Source organism: Drosophila bipectinata, chromosome 4 (assembly GCF_030179905.1).
Source record: "Drosophila bipectinata strain 14024-0381.07 chromosome 4, DbipHiC1v2, whole genome shotgun sequence".
NCBI classification, from domain to species: domain Eukaryota; kingdom Metazoa; phylum Arthropoda; class Insecta; order Diptera; family Drosophilidae; genus Drosophila; species Drosophila bipectinata.
In genome coordinates, this window is record NC_091740.1 from 2,348,086 (window position 1) to 2,374,110 (window position 26,025).

Genomic DNA, 26,025 nt, shown 5'->3' on the forward strand with positions numbered 1-26,025 from the left:
AACTCCACATATATAGAGAGATTTAGGAAAACGCAAAGGATGGAGGAGGTGTGCATTACAGGCAGCCTGCATTACCACACCAACAGACGCCCTCGTACTGTAGAGATAGTGGAGATTGCCACGCTATCGGCAATTAAGCTACGCGAGACGGGTCTATGGAAAAGGACCGACTATAGACATACCAAGTTGGAGCTACACCACTACCCGCCTACGGAGGCTACAGACTACTGTATACTACTGTTGATCATCCCACCTTAAAATATAAGTATCCATTCTAACGAGGGAGGAATGGGCCATACAAATCCCGGGACCAGCAGGTTCCCTTCATATTTACACAGACGGTTCAAAATTGAATGGCCAGGTGAGAGGCGGTTTTCACTGCGAGCGGCTGTGTCTAAATGAGTCCTTCAAACTCCCTGACCACTTTAGTGTGTTCCAAGCTGAATTAATAGCTATCGGGGAAGCACTTTGATCTCCAGCACTTACTGGCAATCAAGACACTATCTGCATCTATTCAAACAGTCAAGCTGCACTCAAAGCCCTTGACGGATTTTCATCCAATTCCAGGACAGTGAATGACTGTCGCAGATCTTTTAACGAGATGATGTTTATAACAGTTGACAATTTGCCTAATATGATGCTAGAATACCCAAATCGACCACTGTGCGTAGGGTAGATAGACAGTCAAGCTGCACTCAAAGCCCTTGACGGATTTTCATCCAACTCCAGGACAGTGAATGACTGTCGCAGATCTTTTAACGAGATGATGTTTATAACAGTTGACAATTTGCCTAATATGATGCTAGAATACCCAAATCGACCACTGTGCGTAGGATAGATTAAGTTCCGGGAAATGGTTAATTATGTGGTCTATAATTAATGGACCTTTTCTTTATCCTTGTACGCTGTTTCACAATTTTTTATGTTGTAGGTTTTTTGTTAGAGTGAAGCGAAAGGCTCCGAGGGCTTTTTTTGTTAAATATGCTTTTGGGTTCATGTCCGCATAGGAATAGGCCGAATTCTAAACATTCCTAAGCTTCTACCACTTTAATAAATGTGTATGTACTGCAGTCGAACTTAAGGCTGGATAGAAGAGGTGGAAAAACATCGATGTAACATCGATAGCATCGTTGTTGCCTAAATTCCAGAGTGGAAAAAATACTGAATCAACGGTTTATAAAATAAACGTTATTGTTTCTTAACAAAAACAGTAACCTGTATTTTACCTGTATGAACCCAACCCAAATAACGTTGACTTTAATTCAATTTCCAAAAGACGGCTGTAGTCGAGTTTTCTGACTATATGTATTATACCCGGTACTTATCCACCCACACAGAATATAGTATAGGGAGCTTGCTTCGTAGCCCAATAGTATTCTGATAGGTAAATGTTAGTGATGAAAGAAATTTTTTTTTTAGTTGTGAAAGAAGAAAAGGAAGGTTCACTCTTACTGGTTTTACGACTTTTTTCTTTACGGTACTAGTCTTACGTTCTGTTGTCACGGAGGAGATTCAGACAATTGCTCATTTATACTAAGAAATTCGGACAGCGAATTATTCTCAGTTCCAGCCCGTGTGGTAGCCAGATATATGAGCGGCTGCGTAAATGTCGACCGTGCAGGCTGAAGCGGATTGCTAAAAGCGGGATTTTTACGCTTAGTGAACTAATTTAGCAGCTGAAGGCCGCTAAACTGTGAGTTAAGCGTTCAGAGTTTATCGTGAAGAGAATGTCCTATAACAAGACTCAATTGAGCAGAAAAATTTAAATTCCATATTAACATTAAATGTAACAAAAATATCAAAAACAAATGTACCTTGAAATACAAACCAAATAGAGACTAAGAAACTTAACTCAACTTAACTTTCAAATATATTCCTAAACCAAAACCGGAAAGCAGAGGTGTATTGGTTCCTTCTTGAAAATGAAGAGATCTGTGTTCGAGTACAACTAAAAAAAATTGTTGTTTTTTTCTTTATTTTTTAGTTGGTTCTATTTTAAATATCTTTATATCGAATTATTTGATATTTTATATTTATATATGTATTTCAAATTAGTTATTTATTTCTTTTTTGAAGTTTCCCGTACATCCACCATATCCAATGTTAATATTTGTTATCCCAAAAAAATAACTATTTCATGAATTGTTGTAATTGACCAAAGAAATAGTGTGACATAATAGTGTGGTTATTAAACAATATTAATAGTGTGTGACAAAATAGTGTGGTTTTTCCTAAAGAAAAACCGACACACTTACCGTATGTGAATCTACTTCCTTTCCCCGTATGTTTATAAATTTCCACACTGTGGCTGAGGCTTTGACACCTCTGTGGTGTCGGTAAGGTACTACCTGAAAAGTTTTCTCCCGATGAAAATAATGGCAACGTCGTCCGCATACGCCACTTCCTTGCATCCTCCTCCTTCCATGTTATTTAGAATCGAGTGGACGGCTATGTTCCATAGGAGAGATGAGAGGACTCCTCCTGGCCGGGTTCCTCTCCTCACGTTTCTTGAGAGAGTTGAGGTGTAGACATTACTGTTCTGCAAATTAGCAAACGATCAATGTGTCAGACCAAGTGACCATCTACCCCAAGGAACGTCAGGGCTTCAGCTACGGTGCTTGGAAGGACTTTGAAAGCCCCTGTTATGTCCAGGAAAGCCACAAGGGCATATTCATTTTTAGATATTGCTTTTTCTAGAGATGAGCGCGTTGGGGTGAGTTTCTGTGGATCACCCCTTATGGTATCCATGTTGTGCTTTAGATATGAGGGTTGGGCTAAGAACGGATCTTAGTGCAGGCCTATGATTCTATCTAGGGTTTTTTAGCAGGAAGAATGATAGACGAAGAAGTTAGCTTTCCTTTCTTGTTTTTAACAAAAATTGAATCATAATTTTTATTTTTTTTTATAAAAATTAAAAAATAATTCTTATTCTTAATTATTATTATAAAAATTGAAAATAAGAGTGATATTTCAATTTTTGTCATAAAAATCAACAAATAATTTTTATTTTATAATTTTTATTTCAAAAATTATAACAATTACGGTACCTGTATGTAAGTGAATATAAATGGGATTGTGTGTTAATGTTTTAGTTGATTATCCCTCGCTGCAGTCAGTGATGTCGCAGACGCTGGAGATATGTTAGGTTGGTTACCCCTGGCGGTTGCCGGGAGGGGATTGCTACTCCTTGTAGGTAGTGGTTTGGATCCCTGGCGGTTGCCGAGGGTGGTGTTGCTCTTCCTTGCAGGTGACGAGCGGTGTTTAGATCCCTGGCGGTTGGCGAGGGAAATTCCTTTTACGACGGGAGTTACGATGGGAGCACTTGCTCCGTTGTCACGTCCCTTGAGGCGCGGTGACCAATTCAACAAATTGAATTTACTGTTTAACGGCTGTGCCGGAGAATTGGTTTTACAAGTGCTCTTATTCATTGCGACTCTGACACAAACTGAAACTTAAAGCTAACAAAAAGTATTTCATAGCGGCCACTCAAATGTGCTTGTGCTTGCAGTGCTTGCCGCTATGCATGGGCATCCGGCCAGACGCTGTGTCAGCAGTTTAGTTAAGTTTAGTTAACTTTTATTCATTAAAAGTTCTATGACTTCTCTCTATTGTTCCAAAGGTTTGGTGGTGGTGTGCTGTAGACGTAATATTTTCAATATGTAAATACTTGCACAAATTGTCTATAACTGAATTATGGTATTCTGTTCCCATATCCGTAAGGAACATCTTCATCGGACCGTACTTCAGAATAAAAGATTCAACTATTGTTTTAGCGTTCTTGTTTGGTACAGGTATGGCAACTAAATACTTAGTTAGATCACATATTAAAGTGACTGCATACTCGTTACCATTTTCTGATTTTAGGGACCAATAGTGTCCACTATCACTCTTTCGAAAACATTTACAGATGTGTCTGTTGTTGTTTATGGGGTCTTACTATGTTTTGTTACTTTAGCTGTCTGGCATTTTGAAGTGTATTCAAAGATATTTCCCCACGGTGCCACCTTGAGTTGGCTGATATTATTTATACCGGCTTGCAGTTCAAGCCTTTGGGAAAATTGATCTAAGTCTAGAGTTCCATTGGTATATAAACCGCTAACAGTAATAATCTTGCAGTATTTTTTATGCGATGTTTAAATAAACATAACATATCTTTTACATGTTATGTTTACATAATATGATTTCATATTCGTTGGGCCTAGAAGCTTAATCTAATGATTGCGTAGGCAATTTTTTTCTTTATTTTCCGCGCGGATTTTCTGTCTATTCTGAAATCTTGTAGTGTTTTTATTTATATTGCTAGTTATATTTTGTAGGTCCTTGACGATTATTCTTGATAACGCATCAGCTAAATAGTTGTCTTTTCGCTTCAGATATTCCACAGTGAAATTATATTCTTCCAGCTCAAATCGCATGCGCGTTAGCTTAGAGCTTGGATTAATGCTTGTGAAGGTTCCAATCCAGAGAATGCAATAGTCAGCATCCTCTGAAATGAATTAGGCGCTATTTTTAAACCGGAAGTTAATCGTGTGAAACGATACGAGCCATTGCTCGTTGAAAATGACGTTATACCTCTTGAGCTTTTTTCAAGTTCAATTTGATGAAAGCCAGACATTAAGTCCAGACATGAGAAATATTTCGCTCTTCCTAGTTGATCCACAATATCATCAATTCTAGGTAGCGGGAATTTATCCGGCAACAGTTTTTTAGTAATTTGACGATAGTCAATTACTAATCGCCATTTTTTCTTATCAGATCCGGGAAGTGATTTCTTCGGAACTAATAACAGTGGGCTGTTATAAGCTGATACAGACGGTTCTACTATTTTATTGTCTATTAATTTTTGTACTTGTATGGTATATTAATTTAATCTTTCTGACTATGTGGGCTTCTATAATTATTTTTTTAAACTGGTTCATCATCTTTCAATATTAGCTTTTGCTTCTAGAAATTGTTGGTAGTTATTGATGTCATTGTTCGAAAGTGGCTCATATTTTAAATTGTGAATATTTACTATTTGATCACTACTGGTTGTATTCAGAAATCGGACAAATGCATTTTTGGTTCTTGCGACCGTGTTCGCAACATAATTGCCATGTTGAATTTCCTGATTAGGTATGAATATACCTTCATATTTGATGATAGATGAATCTTTCGGACAACTAGAGATCTTGCTGGTACAATATGGAACAATGTAGAACAATGGAATTACATATTACCAGAACTATATGTTATTGGAACATAAATTGGGAAATTTAATTCATTATGATCCAATCTTCATTTGGTTAAAAATCTTACTAGCAATTGAATTTCTTGATGAAGTGCAAATTTACTAAGTGCAAAACGTGTGGCATTATGTATTTACCTGTCTGTATATCTATTGAATTCGGTCCGTTCGACTGTATTATATCTTGGTCAATGCCTTGGATATTGATTTTCTTATTGGTTTGGATATCATGAAAGATAGCAGAATTTTCCTTTTACAGGAAAAGTCTGCACCAGTATCTATTAAAAATACAAGCTTCTTATTCTTCTTTACATTGTAAAAGTCTGCAAATATATTTAAGCTAAGATTGATTTTATGAACCACATAACTGCCTACTGCTGAACATCTAAAGGGTGAGAGTTTTCCGAATTATTCTGGGCAATTCTCACATTATTATTTGTGTTACTGTTATTGTGGCCTAGGGTTGTTGATAATATATCAAAATATCAATATATCGATATTTTATTCTAATAATGATATATTTATATAGTAATATTTTTTTTGCCTAAATATCGAAATATTGATTTTTGTTTTTGATATTTTTGGATATTATTTCCTTGGTCACTGAATTTCAAAGCAACGTGGATTGATCTTCTGTACCAAGTTGAGCAGTGGGATATGGGATTTTATGGATGGGATCGCTTTATGGGATTTCTATACATCCAATGGGTTGCTTTTCCACGTAGCTTGAGACAAGCTGAAGTAATAAGTAGCTTCTTATTTTGTTCCGATAATAAGGAGCTGAAATTATATGACGGACACACACATAAAGCAAAGGGTATTCTTAAAATCCCTAAATTCAAAACATTGGGATTAATTTGGTATATCATAAAATAAAAGTTAGGTTTATACAATATATAAAAATAAAATTAAATAATTATTTAGGCAACTTGTCTTTTTAGTTCGAGATTTAACAGATAAGAGAACCCCCTAATTGTGCAGGAAAACAATTTATTCAAAAAATATCAAATATATCGATATTTCCCATTGATATTTTAAATATTATCATCATATTTTTTGATAAAAAAAATATCATCGATACGATATTTTTAAAAATATTTGACAACCCTATTGTGGCCTCGATTCAAGTTGCCACGACTTTTTGAGTTTCCTCTATATTGGCCTCGTCCATTATTGTTATAATTGGAACTGTTGTAATTGTTGTAATTATTATTATGACCACGAGAGGTTCCTCCAGTGCATCGAGAAAACTTGCAAAATTTTCTGCTTTATGCCTAGTACTCTGACGCCGAAAATCCGCTGTCACACGTGTGACAGCGGCCGAACTCCATATAAAAAAAACGGAGTGAAAAAAGGAAGAAGAAGATATTTTTCCCTCCTAGATTATGCCGGTACTCTGACGACGAAAATTATGGCTATTAAATTGAATGGCGTTGCCGGATCAAAAAAAGTAAACAGCTGATCTCGGGGTGTAAAAGGAATTTATTTGATTTATTTTGTCATCCAAAATATGGAGCGAAAATTGAGAGAAAAAAATTGTCGGACCGAAAAATTTTCGGCCCGCGAGGATAAAGTGAAGCTAATTAGTGCGGTCACGGCGAAGCCCATAATATGGGATTTGACCCACAAGAGGCATTTTAATGCCATAAAATGGCATTGAAATTGTGATTGATTTTGATTTTGACCCAGTTTTCTTTTTCTTAATCAGCTCCTTAGCGGCGAAATACATAAGGAAAACAAAAAGAAAAAAAAAAGAATAAATACATAAAGAAAACACCAAAATCCATTCGGTTTGAATTCATTTTTGCTTATTTGTTTTTTGTTTACAAACAACAGCTGTTAAGTATTACCCTTTTCCTTAATTTTTTTGGTCACACTAGCTCGGTAGCCAAATAAAGAGCGATTTCGCTAGCACACGTGACAGCGGATTTTCGTCGTCAGAGTACTAGGCTTACCATCAAATACTGGTATAACCTTTGATGCAGTGTTGATAAAATCAATATTTGATTGTGCCATTGTAATACATTTTTCTTCCACTATGCTTGAGCTATTTTCTGAATCTGCAAAATTATTGTTCCAATTCAGACATTAGTATAGCTGGGATAATGAGATTATTTATTTCTTCCTCTTCCAAATCTTGTTGGTCAATAACTTCTTTTGATTCTGGTTCTTCACCAGTTTCAATTATTATTGAAGTACTAAGAATATTAGGAATTGAAATATCAAGCTTAAACCTTTCTCTAATAGATGTTAGATTAGATCTTAGTCTGATCAAAAACTTTGATACTCTAGACCAATGATCTTGATTTAACTTGTCTATGTGTTCATATATTAGTATTCGAGCTTCATTAAAGCATTTAACTAATATTTCTACGTGTTTCTTAACCGTTGTTTTGTGGATCGGTCTATTTTTTGTTAGTGATTTATGTGTTTTGTCAAATTCTGCTTTAATGTTTGATAGTTCTTTTGATAATTCATTCCATTCCATTAAATTATGGATATGAATTATTTCTTAAAACAAATCTTAGATTTGTTTATGGCTCTTTGTATATTCATACTTGGACATACATACATATATTTATATTTTTTTTCAAACTTTCACACTTAAAATTTGAGTGTGTGCGTAGCAGAGAAAAACAATGAGAGCAGAGAATTCACTGAGCGAAAAAAAAGTATTTTTTTATTTCATTTTTCGTTAATTCAAAAGTTGGAATGGGCATAGTTTATTTTGTTAGCTTTCTAAAATAGTTTATTTTGTTTTAAAGAAAGCTTTGCTAGCCAGAGTTTAAAAAAAAAATGAAAAGCTACGCTTCTCTATCTATTTTTTCTATGGACAAAACTTTTTCCAACCCAATTTCTGAGAAAATTTTTCTCAGTGGAAACATTTTGATTTTTAATTTGTGCTGTCAAATTAATCAAAATGAGAGCAAATGAGAGAGTTCTAAAAAATATTTGAGAGAGTGCTCACACTGTCAGTGTGCCGGCAGCGCTGCGGCAGAATTTCCTACCCTATACTCGCGTGCTATGTAAAATGAGAGTTTGCCCACCACTGATCTAGTTACTCTATTAGGCACAGAAAACATTAATTTTTCAAGAAGTACTTGTGAGTCAACCTGTCCAAGAATAAGCACATGAAGCAGCATAACCCCAGCACAAGTACGGCGCTCTTTTAAAGGAGGCAGGTTTAGAAGTTTTAACCGGCAATTATACGACGAGAGGGAAGTGGCAGTATCCCAGTTTAAGCCTTTTAACGCAAATAGCAGAAACTGCTTTTGGACTGATTCAATATTTATTATATTTTATTAAATAACATTTTATTATATTTTGCATCATTAATATTTGTTGTTTGTGTGCTTTGTTCGCACTGAAAACTTTCCTTATTTTATTTAATTGTCATAACTTTTTTTTTAATGACGTTTTATTATATTTTGCATCATTAATATTAATATCTGTGTGCTTTGTTCTCTTTTTTTCAAAATTTTGTCCAAGTCGTTTGCTTGGCTCATCCTTAAAAATTTATTGTAAAGTTTGTATAATTTTTAAAAGCAATTGGCGCACATTATGACAACAATTATTAATAGCATAATATTTACAAATTCCAAATTAATGTTATTTGGCTCAACTTTCTACTATAGCCATTTTGGCCATCACCTATTTCCTCGCTGAATTTATTTATCAAATTACTCCTCATCTATTCTTTCTTATATTTTTCTACATATACCTACCTATTGTTTCGCATAGCTTTACTATATAAATACTTCTAAACGAGCGGAAATGGTTCCGCACGCTTTTACAACAATTTGTCTTCTATTATATGTATGACCTGTATCTTCTGTGACAGCTGGTCGTCGCCGGTTGGCTTTACTGACGCTCCTTCGTAGGCGAAAGTGGCAGTTTGCCCCTCTCGCTGTTGATCTGTGCGGGGCCTATTGGCTCAGGCGGGGCCGGTGCCGGTCTTCGCACTGGTCTTGGGCTTCAGACATGTGAGATTGCATGCCAAGCCAAAATATAGGCCAAAAGAGAAACTAACGGTAAATGTTGTTTCTTCTGCTGACGCGACTTAGCCATCTGAGGCGGCTGAGGCTGGCAAGCGAACCGGATTTTGTCGGCACAAGAAGCGACCACAGCATCCAAGCTGCTGGCGGGGATTTGGGTTACATAAAGGGCGCATTCGGAAAGTAGAAACCGAAAGAAGCGAGAAGCCCGCTCCAAAGGCCAGGCCATGACAGTGTGTAAAAGTGCGTACACTGAAAATACTTTTGGGAGTAGATTTGTTTCTTGGATATATTTTCATAGTTTCTTCTAGTCTAAGAAAGTTCTTTAAGGATCTTTTTTGTGCCGAAAGTATATTTTTAAGAGATAAAAGTTTTTATAAAATAATTTAAAAATGTTCAGAACTTGAAATCAATAGAATTCAATAGAAATAAAGTAGAATTAAAAAGATTATGGTACAAAAATTCAATTTATATAACAATAAATGCATAAATTAATATTTTAGCTAAAACCCTAAGTTTCATTAAAACTTTTAAATAGTTCTTCCAAAATATCATAACTTTTCTCGCAGTGTGCTTTATGTTTCCAAGCACTCTTTGCACTCTCACACACGATCGACGCACAAAACTTTTTGCAAAGAAAGTGAAACTTTTGTGAGCGCTGGCTGGCCTGTTCCCCTGGGCGCCCTCAACCTCTTACCCCATACCTGCTTACCGCTCACCGCTTACACCTTGCCCATACCCAATCCCATACCCATACCCAATCCATTGTGAGCTCTGCGAAAGGGGAACGTGAAGCCCGAGCGTATCACGATCAAGCGCGTAGAGCCACGCAGAAGGTTGAGGTTGTTTTGCAAGCCGAGCTTGCTGCGAATATTTCGGCTTGTTATGTTTATTTATTTGCCAGGTTACCAATTTTGTTCGTATTTTTTTTGCGTTTATCTTTTCAACCAACTCCGATTCCGAATCTAGCTCTGACTCAGAGATTTTTAACGAGCACTCTATTGAGTTGGGCTTGGTTATAACGCTGCTCTGGCTCTGGGGGTGGCTTTGGCTGCTAAACCATTAAACGAATCGAATGGGGGCTTCGGAATTGCTCAACCATCAGCAGATTGACGTCGATCTGCGGCCCTTGCCTTGACATAGACCAGACAAAATGCCAGTGACTAATAGAGTTTCATAAATCTAAGCCCCCACCGGGTATTTTCAGCGCCGGTATTTTCTTCGCTGGCGGTGGTTGAGACTTTGTTATCGATTTTTTTATATTTTGTATTTTATGTGAGTGAGTTGCAGCCTCTGTGAGGCTTATTTTTGAAAAAACCAAGCTCGTCCTGTAACTTTTATACCGACCTGGGAGTCGGTGTTTTAGTAAATAATAGCCACTTAATGTGTGGTTTTTTCTGTTCACCTTATTTTTAACACCTTCGCGTCTTTCCATTGCTTGCACTCTACTCACTCAGTTATTTTTATTCTCCGTCCTTTCCCGCATGTTCTTGGTTTGGCTGATGCTGCTGCTGTTATTATTTGTGCGTTATGGTTGCGTCGCTGGTTGCGTTTCGTTGTTGCCGGCTTCTTTATCTTTTTCCTTCAGGTTCTTGTGAACAGAAGACACGGTCGCCATGAAAGATTAAAAGATCGACTTTTCCAGTTCAGTGTCTTTATTCGAATGCCCTTTGTTTTCTTACATTCAGGCTGGCTAGCTGTCGGCGCTGCGGCAGAGCAGCCGTTTTATATATTTAATATACAGGGTGGCGCAGAAATAACCTTCCGATGTTTTTTGGCTGTAATTCAAAAAAAAAAATGATAAACTTTGGTTCTTCTTGTGGATTATTTTTATTTGGTGTTTTAATTTTTTTACATCAAGTCGAGAATATGACTTGAATATGTCATGTATATGGCATAGTCGCCACAGTCGTTTGTTATGAGCCCTCTTTATGGCATTTTCCATCACTTTGGCCAGAACTTCCGGTGAAAGGTCCTCACATTCTTGACGGATATTGTCTTTAAGAGCTGCAAGAGTCTGAGGCTTGTTGACATAAACCCTCCACTTCAAAAAGCCCCACAAAAAGAAGTCTGGAGCGGTCAAATCAGGCAATCTTGCTGGCCAGTGGTCAAATAAATATTGGTCATTAAAATATTGGTCAAATAAATAGTCATATAAATAATAAATAGTCACTGTTCCAGAATAACCCGCGTTCTGGAACAGTGTAACGGAACATTCTTTATTTACGTATATTTCGCATGTGTTTACTACACTTATGTCAAAACAGAACTGACATTAGAGGCCAATCGCAAAATTTATAGCATCTTCTGATAGGAAGATTACTTTTGCGCCACCCTGTATAAGAAAAGTTACAATATGTAAAACGGGCAGGGAGTTATGCATGCACATATGTATATAAGTGGTCAGCGTAGGAACCATCCTGACTCGGCTCTAAGTGGTGAATGCAATGAGTGCATATCATATTATGTGTTTGGGCACTTGGCACGCTGTCGCTGAGTGACAAAGGCAATGCCCTGTGTACATTATTGGTATAACAACAAACTTCGGCTAACAAAGTGTTGCCGCTCAATATTTATGTTGTGTAACAAAAACTCATATGTGCATAAACCACAGGTCTGTACCATATCATTTCATTTTCCTCTCCTTCAAGCTTTAAAACATATATTTTAAATTTTCTAAGCACTTCTTCCTTGTTAGCCTGCTCATTTTTTCATCTACTTTACATATAGCTTGAACGGTTCCGTACGTTTTACTGCCCATTAGATGCGCTGCCTATCCGAAAAAAAAAAATTTGCCTAACTATTTTCAATGGTAAACTCCAGTTTCAAACACAAATGAGCATTGAAATAGAAGGAATGTTATTTTTTTACATTGCTTTTATTTCTTGAATCTTCTCTTTGCGAGACTAACAAGAGGTGTATCAAATCTTATATTTTTAACTTAACTAACAGTCATATTGACTGATACGGAGTTAGACGGCCCTAAAAATTGATTGCTGGGTTGGGAGGTCGTTGCGTCTAAGGCGGGATACGCTAGAAACCCGAGTCAATCCCCGAGCGAGAAAATTTGGGTGCGAAGACAGTTTTTCTTTGTATGACTCTTTTTGCTTCTGTATTTCGTCTTTCACTGCGAGGATGCCCAGATCCCGGTGGATGTTTTCGTTGCGAACATACCAAGGTGCCCCTGTGATAGTTCTCAAGATTTTTGACTGTGCGCGCTGTATGATGTCTATGTTGCTGCTGCTCGCGTTCCCCCACAGCTGGGAGGCATACGTCCAGATTTGAGACTGAATTTTACAGTAGTAACTTGTAGTCTAGGCACAGTGGCGATCGTGAGTTTATGATCCAGTGGAGGCTGCTGGCTTTCAGTTTTAGGTGCATCTTTTTGCATTCGATGTGCTTACGCCAGGTAAGTCGTCTTTCAAAATGAACACCAATGCACTGGCCGGATGACCACTTTTTGTGGCCAAAAACCCATTTTTCGAAAGTTCTTATAATTAAGAATTTATGACGTTATTATATTAGTATAATATCAGACTTCAATATTACGTAACAGAAATTTTGAAAGAGGCACGCTCCGTTAAGTTATCGGCTTTCAAAAACAGCTGTTCGGAGTGTCGTGATCACGTGCGCTTGTTATCGTAAAAAAAGAGTCCGTTTAAAGCTAATAAAAAGGCACTAAACCTAGTAATTTATAAAAAAGTTTTTATGGCGTCAAAAGGGAGTGCTTTGAACTATATGTTTTCGATTCTCCAATGTTGGATTGTTTGTGATTGTCCTTTTAATTGAGTGTTTTTAACAGAGCTTTTGTGTGTGTTAATCAATAACAAAAACTAATGTTTAGTTAGAGATATAAACGGTCTTTAAGCTAGTTTGACCTTAATATTTATACTGGGTTGAAGGTAATTCAATTCTTGTTCGTATGAATGTAATATTAAAGTGCCCTTTTGCGCACTTTCTGCGTAATTCACTTTTTAAGGTCACAACCTCAGGCCCGCCAACATGGAGTTGTTCGATGTTTGGAGATCTGCTGCCACATAATGTGCGAAAGAGAACGCAATATTGGCTAGATACAAAGTTTCTATAGCTGGTTCTGTATATGAAGCCGAGAAAAAGCATGTGAGAAAAAGCAGTCAAAGCAACAGTTAAAAAGACGTATTCCACAGATCACTGGATACATCAGACCCTATAATATTATCGGTTAACGTAGCCAAGCGAATCAAACAACAAAACAGATTGCTTCTTCCAAAAGAAGTATTAGAATTGTCCGTCGGTCCCTTAAGGAGCGCTGATAATCAGTTTGAAAATATTGAAGACGATCCACTTGAGTTCAGGGATATGGAACTTAAGACCGAAGATGTTGATTAGGTGCGCATGTGAAACAGTTTAGATTATACTTTACCTTTTTAATATTAATTACTTTAAACCAGAGGTCGGCACGGCCCTATCTCGGGGGCATAGGAAATTTCTCTGCCCGAGCTCTGCCACACACACACAGTATAAATGTGTGAAACGTCATGCTCACAGCCTACTTTCTGCTATACGTTACTAAGACCAGGGACCGTAATTGTTATAATTTTTGAAATAAAAATTAAAAAATAAAAATTATTTGTTGATTTCTATGACAAAAATTGAAATATAACTCTTATTTTCAATTTTTATAATAATAATTAAGAATAAGAATTATTTTTCAATTTTTATAAAAAAAATAAAAATAAAAATTATGATTCAATTTTTATTAAAAAAATTGAAAATAAGTGTTACGATTCAATTTTTATTATAAAAATTTAAAATAAAAATTGAATGCGAATAACTTCTGAACCGAGTGGACTATTAAAAAACCGCTTACATTTTTATGATCTGTGGCGCAGTACCTTTCAAATGATGTATCGAATGTCCTTAAAGGACATAATCAAGGATTCCTCAATTATTCAATTTATTTAGTTATATTTCTAGTGTGGGTCAACAGGGGTATATTGGGAATCAATGTCCAATACTATCGAGACCACCGCATTGAAATCACGCTTGGCGTGATTGCGCTCCATGAAGCATGAAAATTGAAAATGTGCTGAACGAGTTTTTAATAAAAAAGGAGCAAGTCTACACTGTCACTTCAGACAATGGTAAGAATGTCATTAAAGCGATCGACTTCATGAACAAAGAATTTAATTCTGAATTTTGTGACGAGTTTGACGATGACGACCTTATGAAAGATATTTGCGTTCACTCTATACATTCGATTAGATGTGCCGCCTATTCCATGCAATTAGCTGTTCATGACCTGCTAAAAGAGAGGAGTCGGAGATTCCTTGTCGATAGCGCACGATCCATAATAAAAACTTTGCGAACTCCGACTTATAGGTAAACAAATTAAATGCATAACATTACACTTAAAAATTACAATACTATTTTAAAATTATGGATACATCCCCCAACCTCTCCTGGATGTGCCAACAAGGTGGATCTCAACGTACACTATGTTGAAAAACGTATGCGTATATAAGGAGTTTTCAAAAGAAAATCTAAGTGAAACTGCAGTTAACGGAATCAAATTGGGAGGAAATTAGCTTGCTGTTGGCGGCACTAGAACCTATTTTTATAGCCACTCAAAAATTGCAAAGCGAACAATTATATTTCGGCGATTTTTGTAAGCTTTGGCTTGAAACGAATTTAATACAACAAATATTTCAATATACAAGTAATCGAAATAATTTTAAGAAACTCGGTGTGTACTTTTACATGGTTGGTCCACACTTGAAAATTTCTAGTAGAAATATAACTAAATAAATTGAATAATTGAGGATTCCATGTTTAAAACATTTAGGACCTGTTTTTTTAATAAAGAGTAATATTGTCATTGCAAATGCCATTATTAAAAAATGTTTCTTCACATAATTCACATAATCGAGTCTTCCTTTTGTAATGAACACTTTTATTTATGGAATTATTAAGGAATCCTTGATTATGTCCTTTAAGGACATTCGATACATCATTTGAAAGGTACTGTGCCACAGATCATAAATGTAAGCGGTTTTTTAATAGTCCACTCGGTTCAGAAGTTATTCGCATTCAATTTTTATTTTAAATTTTTATAATAAAAACTGAATTGTAACACTTATTTTCAATTTTTTTAATAAAAATTGAATCATAATTTTTATTTTTATTTTTTTTATAAAAATTGAAAAATAATTCTTATTCTTAATTATTATTATAAAAATTGAAAATAAGAGTTATATTTCAATTTAAGCAATAGAAATTGAAATAAAAGTTTATTGTTTTTCTGGATTCACCGTTAAAAAATGGTATATGTGCCCATAAAGAGTCGGGGACACGTCTTTTTTTAGTTCCTAAGCTTATGAAAAACCAAAATAAAAAAACCAGACCTTAATATTATTGTTTGTTTTTAAGTTATTATTTTTTTTTGTTATCAACTTCTGTATAACTTTGGAAGACATAAAATTTAGTTCCGCCCAGAGGGGGCGGTGCCCCGCCTATTTCCTCAAAACATGTTCCTTAGAACACTAAGAACCCAAATCAAAAAACAGAACCCAAATATTTTGTTTCGTTTAGAAGTTATTAATTTTGGCCATAAAAAGTGGTCATACGGCCTATAGTGCAATGTACGTTATGTCGTTAGCTTGAGGGATCTGCATAACGTTTAGTAAAAGCGGGGGACATGTTTGTCTATTAAGAGTAATCGTTATATGTTTACACTTTTATTCGTTTATTTTAATGCACCAGTCGGACAGCCACCTTTTCACTACTACTTGCGTTGGGCATTTGGAGCGACTAAGGATAGCGGTATCGTCGGCAAACGTTGACGTTGTTAGTTGCTGATACGTTTTAATTTTGTGCATGAGTCCGATGAGCCAAACTCGGTCGAAAGCTTGAGATACGTCGAGGAAAATAGCACTGCAGTATTCTCGTTGTTCGAAGGCTGATCGTATTTCGGATGTTAATCTGTTCACTTGTTCGATGGTTCCATGGTTTCTTCGAAAGCCAAATTGGTATGCCGGGATAACATTGCAAGCTTCCAGATGTGGTATTATGCGAGTTAACAAGCATTTTTCAATAATTTAGACAAACAAGATATAAGGCTTATTGGTCTGAATGATGACGGAATTGTGTGGTCTTTTCCAGGCTTCGGTATCTTTATAATGATGGATTTCTTCCACTTTTTTGGGAAATAGCCAAGATTAATGATTCCATTAAATAGTTTGCAGACTATCGCGCATTTTGGAAGTTCGCTCAGCATCGTTGGGGTCAATAGGTCACCACCGGGAGCCTTTTTTGGTTTTAGCCCTCTTATGACTTTTTCGATTTCGCTCGGCCGGAATGAAGGTGCGGCTGGGTTTGGCTGGAAGACACTTTGGAGATGTGTGGCAAATGTTTCAGCTCGGTCTTCGTCGCTGCGAGCCCAGCATCCCGAAGAGTTTCTTATCGGGGTGGTCGTTTCAATTGGGGCGCTAAGATTTGGGTGGGCTCTCCACAGGGGGTACTTTGTGCTTGTTGGCGAGAGATTCTGGATGTACCTCAGCTGTGCATTTTCTTCCTGTTGGTGAAGAGCCTGGTTGAGTGATCGGATTGCTTCCTTAAGGCGTTGTTTTGAAGCTGGTGATCTGCTGTTTTGCCAATCATGACGCGTGCGCCTCTTTTCTCGCACGAGCTGTTCGATTTGCTGATTAGATTTGAAGTGTTTGTTTCGGTCTACATCTTTCCTATGAGGAGTAGAGATTTTAGCTGCCGCAACGAGTACTTCTGCCAAGGCGCTCGTGGTGTAGTCGATGTCCGATTCCATGTTAAATTCCGGGGCGAGTTCTATATGGGCACTCACGTACTTTTTGCATTTTAGCCAGTTCGTTTTTGGCGTCGTCAGGGTGTTCGGTTATTTCTGGGCTTTGGAGAAGCGTTAATGTTGCAGATGTAGATGTAATGTAGAAGCACAGGCGAGTGGTCTGATGATAAGTCCGAGACTGCTTTGGCACTTATTAGATTGCGAGTTATGTTTTTTGTCACTGCAAAATCAATAAGGTCTGGGAGCTTTCGTGAGTCTGTTGGCCAGTATGTGGGACTTCCAGGGGAAACATAGTCCAGTTTATTTTTCACATTTATAATTGCATTGTACAATTGTCTTCCTTTGGGAGTCACTAGACCTGATCCCCAGTGCGTTGTTTGTCGTTGTAGTCTCCTGCGGCTATAAATCGATCCCCAAGTGAATTGAAGAAGTCCATAAATTGTCCTTCCGAGATTGAGAAACGAGGAGGGCAGTAAACGGCAGCGATTGAAAGGATTCCGTTGCGTGACTGAATTTGTATCGATGTGGCCTGCAATAAGTTTGTTGCAAACCTTTTGTGAAAATGGTGTTTAATGGGTTCTCTGATTAGAACTCCAGTTCCGCCGTGGTCTTTCCCATCTGGACGATCTGTGCGGTAGATTGTGTAGCCTATTATATGAAAGTTGTATTTGCTTGTAAAATGCGTTTCCACCAGTAGCATAACGTCAATATGGTTTTTGGTCAAGAATTGTGACAATTCTAGTTTATGCCGTGAGATACCATTGGCGTTCCACATTGATATTCGTAGCGCCTGAATAGATTATATAGACTGTAGTGCTACGAGCAGCTGTATCACCATGTTCTGGTTTTGAACAAGCGTTTGCATGGTCGTTTTCATGAATGACATAAGCTCCATCATACTTTGTTGGAGGGCATCATAGTTTCCGTTTTGCTGTGTGGCTGTTCTGGGGCCTGTTGAGCGCTTTGAGAGTTAGGCTGAATTGGAATTTCCCTTCCAGATCGTAGAGCATCGGCATAGGAGAAGCCGTTGGTGGTGTTTAGTGGACCGAATGAGGATCTCGCAGCTTTGGCGAAGAAGACGTCTGGCGTGGTTTTTGACGCAACGTACGCATTCTGTGGATTTTGGTTGCGCGTTGCGGTCGCTTGACGCATGCGACCCATTATCTCCTTATACACAATACATCGTCTATAGTTTGCCGTTTGGCTGCCTTCGCAGTTTCCACATTTCTTCACGGTACTGTCCTTGTTTGTAGTGGTGCAAGCGGACTTGTGGGCGTCCCCTCAGACTACACAGACAGCCCGAAGTGTTCAGTAAGACCTTGTGTGTCCATACTCTTAACAATTAGTGCATTGCACTGGACCGTTGCGTTTATGTGGCTCTTCACAAGTGATTTTCCGATGCAAAAGAAATTGCAGGTTGTATATTGGGTAGACTTCGTTCTTCTTCAGCGACCTGCTTTCTGGCTCGAGCTCGACCTTGAAGAGGGGTTGTGGCTTTTTATCTTTATTTAGAATGTTAATAACATTCTTGGCGGCGAAGCCCTTTTCTTTAAGGGCGGTTTTTATTTCCGCGGCGGTAACATCAGGTTCTATTTCCTTTACTACCACTTGTAGGCCCTTACTGCTTTTCAGCTGGTACGTGTAATAGTTTTTCTATACAGTGTCCAGATATTTGGACAAATATTTTTTTCCCTAATATAAATTGGAGGGGGCTTGGGTTTTTTTGCGGTGTCTTGGGCTGGTTGGTTTTCCTCAACCTCCGCCAGTAGGGAAAATCTGTTCCTACTGGATCTGCCTGGTTTTTCGACGATCTTCTGGACGCGGTTTATTTTTTTTTTATTGCCTGCCGGATTAAGGGCTAAGATTGCGACAGACATACCAGTCTTTGGCATTTTTCGAAGGTGTTGTTTTTGTACTCGCTGTAGCCGTTGACGTCGGGGTATTTTGAATTAAAGTGGTTGCTTGCAGAAATTGTAGCACTGCTTGTTGTTGGTGCGAAATTTGTTTCCGATATTGGAGGGGGGGTTTTACACTGCGAACTCCATACCGCGGGAGTCGAAATGAGCAGAGCGGTTGAGCAAGACCATGCCCTTTTGGTTTCAGCGGTCATTAGAGTCATCGCGGGCTGAAAAGTAAGAGTAGAAGCCGTTTCTTTGGTTCACTGAACTTCTACGCTCGTTCTTTGGATCGTTGCTCAATGAGCTCGTTGCGTGGCTCTTATTTATTTGAAACAATGCACTAGTTTTGGTTTAGCACATCACAACTGCTATAAAAAGCTTGTCTGTCACTTTTAGTAAATTGTAGTTCAGCGTCTTTTCGCTTATATTGGATTACCCCAGTTTTTTGATTAGCTGTATTATGGTGCAGTTTTCCCGGAGCTCGGACAAAGCACGTCCGCTCAATTTGAAGTTAAGACCCTTCCAGTTAAAACCGGATATATATCGCAAACATCGGATATAGTTGGCCGATCCTTATGAGAATATGATAATAACACCCAATTTATTATAATATAAAATCTAAAAAAAGTCCCAAACTTCTATCTTTAAAAATACCAAAGTTGGTATTTCTACCAAAAAACCATTTCCGATCGTTCAGTTATATGGCAGCTATAAGATATAGTCAGCCGATCGTTATAAAATTTGGTAGGTCGGATAAACTTATACAAAAATATAATTTTTACCAAGTTTCAGCTTTCCATCTTCAAAAACACGAAAGTTGGGTCATTTCCGATCGTTCAGTTATATGGCAGCTATAGGATATACTCCGCCGATTCTTATGAAATTTGGCGTGTCGTAATGTTTAATCGTTTAAATTTAAATTTAATTTAAATTTAAAACCAAGTCTTCAAAAACACGAAAGTTGGGTCATTTCTGATTATTCAGTTATGTGGCAGCTATAGGATATAGTTGGACGATCCTTATGAAGTTTGGTAGATCGGATTAACTGACCAAAAATATAAGCTGTACCAAGTTCCAGCTTTCTATATTCAAAAGCACGAAAGTTGGGTCATTTCCGATCGTTCAGTTATATGGCAGCTATAGGATATAGTCCGCCGATTCTTATGAAATTTGACATGTCGTAATGTTTAATCGTAATGTGCCAAAAATAGCTCTCATGTCAAATTTGAACTCTCTAACTCTAAAAACACCAAAGTTATACCATTTCCAATCAATCAGTTATATGGCAGCTATAGGATATAGTCGGCCGATCCCGGTCTTTCCGACAGGGTGTGTGCAAAGTTTCAAGTCGATAGCTTTCAAATTCGCGTAGAGAGACTAGTTCGCGTAACAGACAGACAAAAGGACAGACGGACAGATGGACATGCTCATATCAACTCAGGAGGTGATCCTGAGCAAGAATATATATACTTTATAGGATCGGGGATGTCTCCTTGACTGCGTTGCACATTTTTGACAAAAAATATAATACCCTCTGCAAGGGTATAAAAAGAGTTGAAAGAAAAAATTTACGTTAGCGAAATGTTTAGAAATTGAATTCTAGAACTAGGCAAATTTTTTTCAAAGGCTTGAAAAACAAGCCGGTATACCTAATATCAGCCTCTCAAAGTGGTACCGAGCGAAAAGATCTTTGACACTATATCAGGGATCGGCACCCCAATACATTGATATGATTTTACCGCATTAGTGTTAGTAACGAATAGCAGAAAGTAGGCTGTGTGCATGACGTTTCACACATGTATACTGTGTGTGTGTGGCAGAGCTCGGGCAGAGAAATTTCCTATGCCCCCGAGATAGGGCCGTGCCGACCTCTGCACTATATCATTAGAAACTTTTTAAATAAGGGACCATAAAATATTACAAACTTTAATATTTATAATAAAACAATTAAAATATTTAAAAATATTACAAAAATAACGCCCCGAATGGCTTTTCATAGGATAAATATGGTAATGGATACGATCTGTCCTCTACCAACAACTGAACCAGGAAATGAAAATACCAATTAACAAGCCGAAGTTTATAAACCCTTGCAGTTAAAACCGGATATATATCGCATATATCGGATATAGTTGGCCGATTCTTATGGGAATATGAATATATAATCCAATTTATTACAATACAAAATCTAAAAAAAGTCCCAAACTTCCATCTTCAAACATACCAAAGTTGGTATTTCTACCAAAAACCATTTCCGATCGTTCAGTTAATCAGTCTTTGCCTGAAAAGCCTGAAAAGTTAGAAAAATCAAAATTTTGTGCGCTAGCTTCGAAACGAAATCGCACGCACACATGGCCCCCCGCACACAATGTGTGACACGCATACATACAAAGAACAATCCAAGCGCAGAGCAACCTTCTTCGTCGCGTTTCTTTCAGCGACTGAGAAACAGAAAGCATTCAATGGGAATATGAGCGTAAGATGAACGGACGGTGAGCGTAAGAAAGAGATCAAGATTTCGCTCTGGGGCATGCTGGGGCCTGTCGCAAGCAATTTTTGCGTTCATTTTCGTTGTATGAAATGGGTTGTCTATATGGTGTATGGTTAATGCTTTGAGGTACTCTGACATGACCGTATAAATTAATGTATAGCCCCGCAAATCTTTATCGGATTGAGTTAAAATTTTGAATGGAAATGTACATATTTATATGGATAAGAATATTTTTTTTGATTTTGATTCATTGATTTTTTAAAAATCATAGCTGCCCTTGAGGCATGCATTTTTAATTTAAATGATGGCATTTTATTACCTTTTGTATCCAACAATCCACCAATTTGCGTTAGATTACAATCACGCTGTATAATATAGTCAAGCATTGTAGACTCCATTAAAAACGCATAATTTCCCTTATTGACCCGTTTTATACCGTCCTCATACGTTGTTGTAAATGCTGATGGCCTTTTGTTATCCATACTTCTCCACATTTTTTTATATGTTTCAATCATTGAGTCCTGTTCATTTAAAAACAGATATGTAAAACGATGATTTATACTTATCCGAAAAACTATCATTCTTGGTCATTTAAAGAAAATATTTAAATAAACTAATGGCACTTTGTACATACCCGAAAAAATGTCATTGTGGAGCCACTTTCCAAAGATCCATATGAAATCTCTGTTTGCGATGACAAATCCTCGGCGTTTTCAATTGGATTTATCATTCGTTCTGTTGTTAAAAATGCCGCAAGATTAGCAGTGTAGGAGGCTACAATAATGATTGAAAAAAACCCCCAAATACTACTTATAATACGGGTTGAAATTGCTCGTGGGAAAATATCGGGCGACTGTTGCATAAGCGTTTCGATTGTGAACCAAAAACTGTCAGTTAAAGAAAATTGGTTACCTATAGTTATATGGTCAAAGTTACAAAGGTGAATACACCGCCATTCGATGGGCGAAAGTCTACCTACAATGTAAATACAAATTGACACCAAGAAATATGCGATTATTACATAAACCCAAATTTCGAAAGCTAGAGGATTCATAAAAGAAAATAACCGAGCTGGTTCTGATGCCGGGACCTGAAAAAAAATGTGAGTATTATAACATAAAAACATTTTTATGATGTTACCTTAAATAAAATGCTAATTCCCAAATTCATAAATGGTTTAGTAAAATCGATAACGCTTTCTCTAGCGTAAGTAATTGTCATTGACCCAACCGCCAAGTCTGCTTTCTAAATAAATTTTATTTTTACTTTTTATAATTATTTAATTGATATCTGTTTCATGTACAAACGTTTTTCATAAGCTGTGAAACCATTCCATTCCATTCGCCTGTCTTGGAATCTTTGGCTCCATATTTTCGGTCGGGAACTAAATCTAGTATGTAATCAAAGCCAACTTCATGAGATATCGTTTCCAAAATATCGACGCAAAAGCCATAAAACCGTTCATTGCCGGTAAAGTTTTTTTCATAGTGCATCATAACGTAAGGCGTTTCCTAAAAATTTGGGATTCTAAGATATAATTATTAAAATAGAAACAGTTTTAAGCAGGTCCGTGAGTGGGTGATAGAGATCATCCCTCCTTACAGAAATTGGCTCCTCATGCAAAAAAAATAATTAATAATAAACAATTAGTTAAACTTTTGTGTAAATATAGCATTTGTGTTCGAATTCTTCAGTAAGTAAACAACCTTTATAGTTGATTACAAAAAGTTACAATTTTGGAAAAATACATCTATATATATTAAAGAAACTGGTGCTATGTTACACCAGTTATATATCAAGAACGGCAGAAAAGATTTGAGTGATAATTGGTTGGGATGTGGCTTAGAGCCAAGAGACGGATATAGGATACTTTTTAACCCGTTCGAAGGCGGGAATTATACTCCTCCGAAATGGCTGCTTTTATATTTGCAAGCGCAACTTAACGCTTTACTCAAGATAAGCAGAGCGACCAAGTAGAAACGAGTGAAAAGAGACGGTCCCGAACCAAGTGCAGGTGGTGGATCGACTTAAAGAGCGAGGGAGAGAGTGAGGGAACCGGTCTAAAATGTAGCAATGCACTATGGGGTTTTTGACCTGTTTTTGTGGCATTAATTAATAACTCGGTCAGTTTTAGAGATATCGACATGAAACTTTACCAATCGTTATTATTTGATCCTAGGCACATATAGTATGAAAATCGTTCGGATCAGGAAACTATATCCTATAGCTCCCATAGGAACGATTTGGTAAAAGTAAAGATAAATTAATGAAATTTAAGGAGCTGATATTTGTTGCTATTTTAATACGATATAACAATTTTGAACCAAATCGCATAACGCTTTCCCTGGGAACTATCAGTTTAAAATACCGGATTTCAGTGTTCTTCCATACAAATGCATATAAAAGTTTAAAAAGAAAAATTCCTTCATACAGTAGTATTAATCTTATTATTCTTTTATTTCATTTTCTATAATATATCAATATTATCTAAAAAAAACAAGCTGGAATCGTTCATTTTGTCATCTTCGAGACAAACATTATTTTCGTATTCGTACGAAAGCATCTCAATTACCTCAATTGGAAGTAAAAGACTCTTTAGTTTTTTTATGCATCTCGATAAATTAAGGACGAAATAATTGGATCTGATGTATCCATAGCTCTGATGAACACATCAGCGAAGGAATGTAATCGGTTATGCTTTCTTGAATGGTGACGCCTGTCTGATTTATACAGCTTGTTTCAGGACTCAGACGCTTCTTCTCCAAAATAGCCGACTGGAAGCACCGTATTTTCCATTACTTCCATTGAAAATTGGTGTCTTTTTTCTTTCAAAACGGCATTACCCACATTGTTATTTGCATGGCGTTCAAAAAAACATTGTACAGCCATTTATTGCTCAGCCTGGCCCCTTTCGCTGTTCCAAGCAGCGACCAAATCGGCTTTGGAGAAAGTTACGCAATTATGCAATGTTACGTCATAAATGGTACTTCTGTCAGGTTTGCCAAGCTGGGTCTAAGTTGCCCGAATTAAAGACGGGTGCAACCCCCAACATAGTCTATTTTAATCTAAAATGGTCGCTTATGAATAATAATCGTGTTGATGAATTGGTATTATTCTAGGGGGGCGTTGCACAGTGGTCGCTGCCATAGGCCAAAAATAAAAAAATTTATTTTGAGCTATTCAAGCGAAACCCGGTTTTACTATCAGCTGATTGTCCAAAATTTACCAAGCAATATGGTCTGCTTGGAAATTCTAACGAAACTTTCTAAAAACAGCATGACAAAAGCGTACTCATATTTATGCACTTTCAGTTTGTCCGCAGTGGAGTTCACACACAAAATTCAAAAATCTTAAATATATTATAAAACAGTGCTAAACCAAAATAAATTGGAATGGATATGGTATATAATGGTATATACCTTATTTTTACAGATAAATATATATATAATTTGTGCTGTGTTTCGTGTAAATCTTTGTTAAACATGTGCGTCTTTTTAGTTCGTATGTGTTGTGCGTTACAATTTTTATGTAAAGTTTTAAGTATTTTCCCCCGATTGCCCCCAAATAAAATTTATGTGGTGTTATAGACTAATGTTTAAAGATTATAAAAATGTTTACTTCAGCTGCGGAAACCTGCCGCAGCACTTTTGCCATTACAAAATGCAACCTAACCTCATTTTCTATCTCTGTCTAGGAGAGAAGCACGTTTTTTTTCTGTGTCTGTTATGTTGTTGTTGCCATTTAAATGTCTTGTACTTTCGTTTTTCGCTTTGTGTTTTTTGTTTTTAAGATTATTTTTTCGTTTAACTAGTTAATTTTTTTCCAAGATAACCAAAGTCAATGCGAGTATTCTCGAAAGCATATTTTTAACATTTGGCTTAAGGAATGCGGTACACCTGCCCAAAGAACAAGAAATGTGCTGGATGTCTTAAGGTATAAGGTATAAGGTATATGAGCCGGATTTGGAAAAATTGCCAAAACAAACAAACTATGTTTGTAAGAAGCTTGCATCATTTTGGCAAATCGTCAAGCGGAAAGAAGCAATATTTTTGAAATACAAGAAAGGAAAGCTAACCTCGGGCGGAGCCGAAGTTTATATACCCTTGCAGTTAAAACCGGATATATATCGCAAACATCAGATATAGTTGGCCGATCCTTATGATTACATCAGAATAAAACCAATAATTTACAATAAAAAATCTAAAAAAAAGTCCCAAGCTCCTATCTTCAAAAATACGAAAGTTGATATTTCTACCAAATACCATTTCCGATCGTTCAGTTATATGGCAGCTATAGGATATAGTCGGCCGATGCTAATGAAATTTGGTAGGTTAGATCAACTGACCAAAAATAGAATATGTACTAAGTTTCAGCTTTCTATCTTCAAAAACACCAAAGTTACCATATACCATTTCCGATCAATCAGTTATATGGCAGCTATAGGATATAGTGGCACGATCTGGTAAATTTTTTGATCATGTGTTTACAATATTTTTCTAGGTTTTTGGTGAAAGTTTCATAGCGATAGCACATCTATAAGTATTTATGGCCGCGGTCCCATACAAGCCAGACCACTGTGCGTTGCTGCGGCAAAAGGTTCCGAAAATAATGTTGAAATA

General features: G+C 36.9%; 1 protein-coding gene across 3 annotated transcripts in view; it reads right to left on the reverse strand.

Annotated features, from left to right (window-relative positions):
* Ekar (Eye-enriched kainate receptor) overlaps positions 1 to 26,025 on the reverse strand; it is a 648,003-nt gene that overhangs the window by 265,856 nt on the left and 356,122 nt on the right. For all 3 annotated transcript variants that reach the window (XM_070282460.1, XM_070282459.1, XM_070282458.1), the window contains 4 exons: positions 22,714 to 22,917; positions 22,547 to 22,651; positions 22,041 to 22,496; positions 21,726 to 21,927 (listed from right to left, as the gene is read on the reverse strand). In XM_070282460.1, coding sequence (XP_070138561.1) covers positions 21,726 to 21,927; positions 22,041 to 22,496; positions 22,547 to 22,651; positions 22,714 to 22,917 — 967 coding nt within the window. The remainder of the gene's footprint in view (positions 1 to 21,725; positions 21,928 to 22,040; positions 22,497 to 22,546; positions 22,652 to 22,713; positions 22,918 to 26,025) is intronic.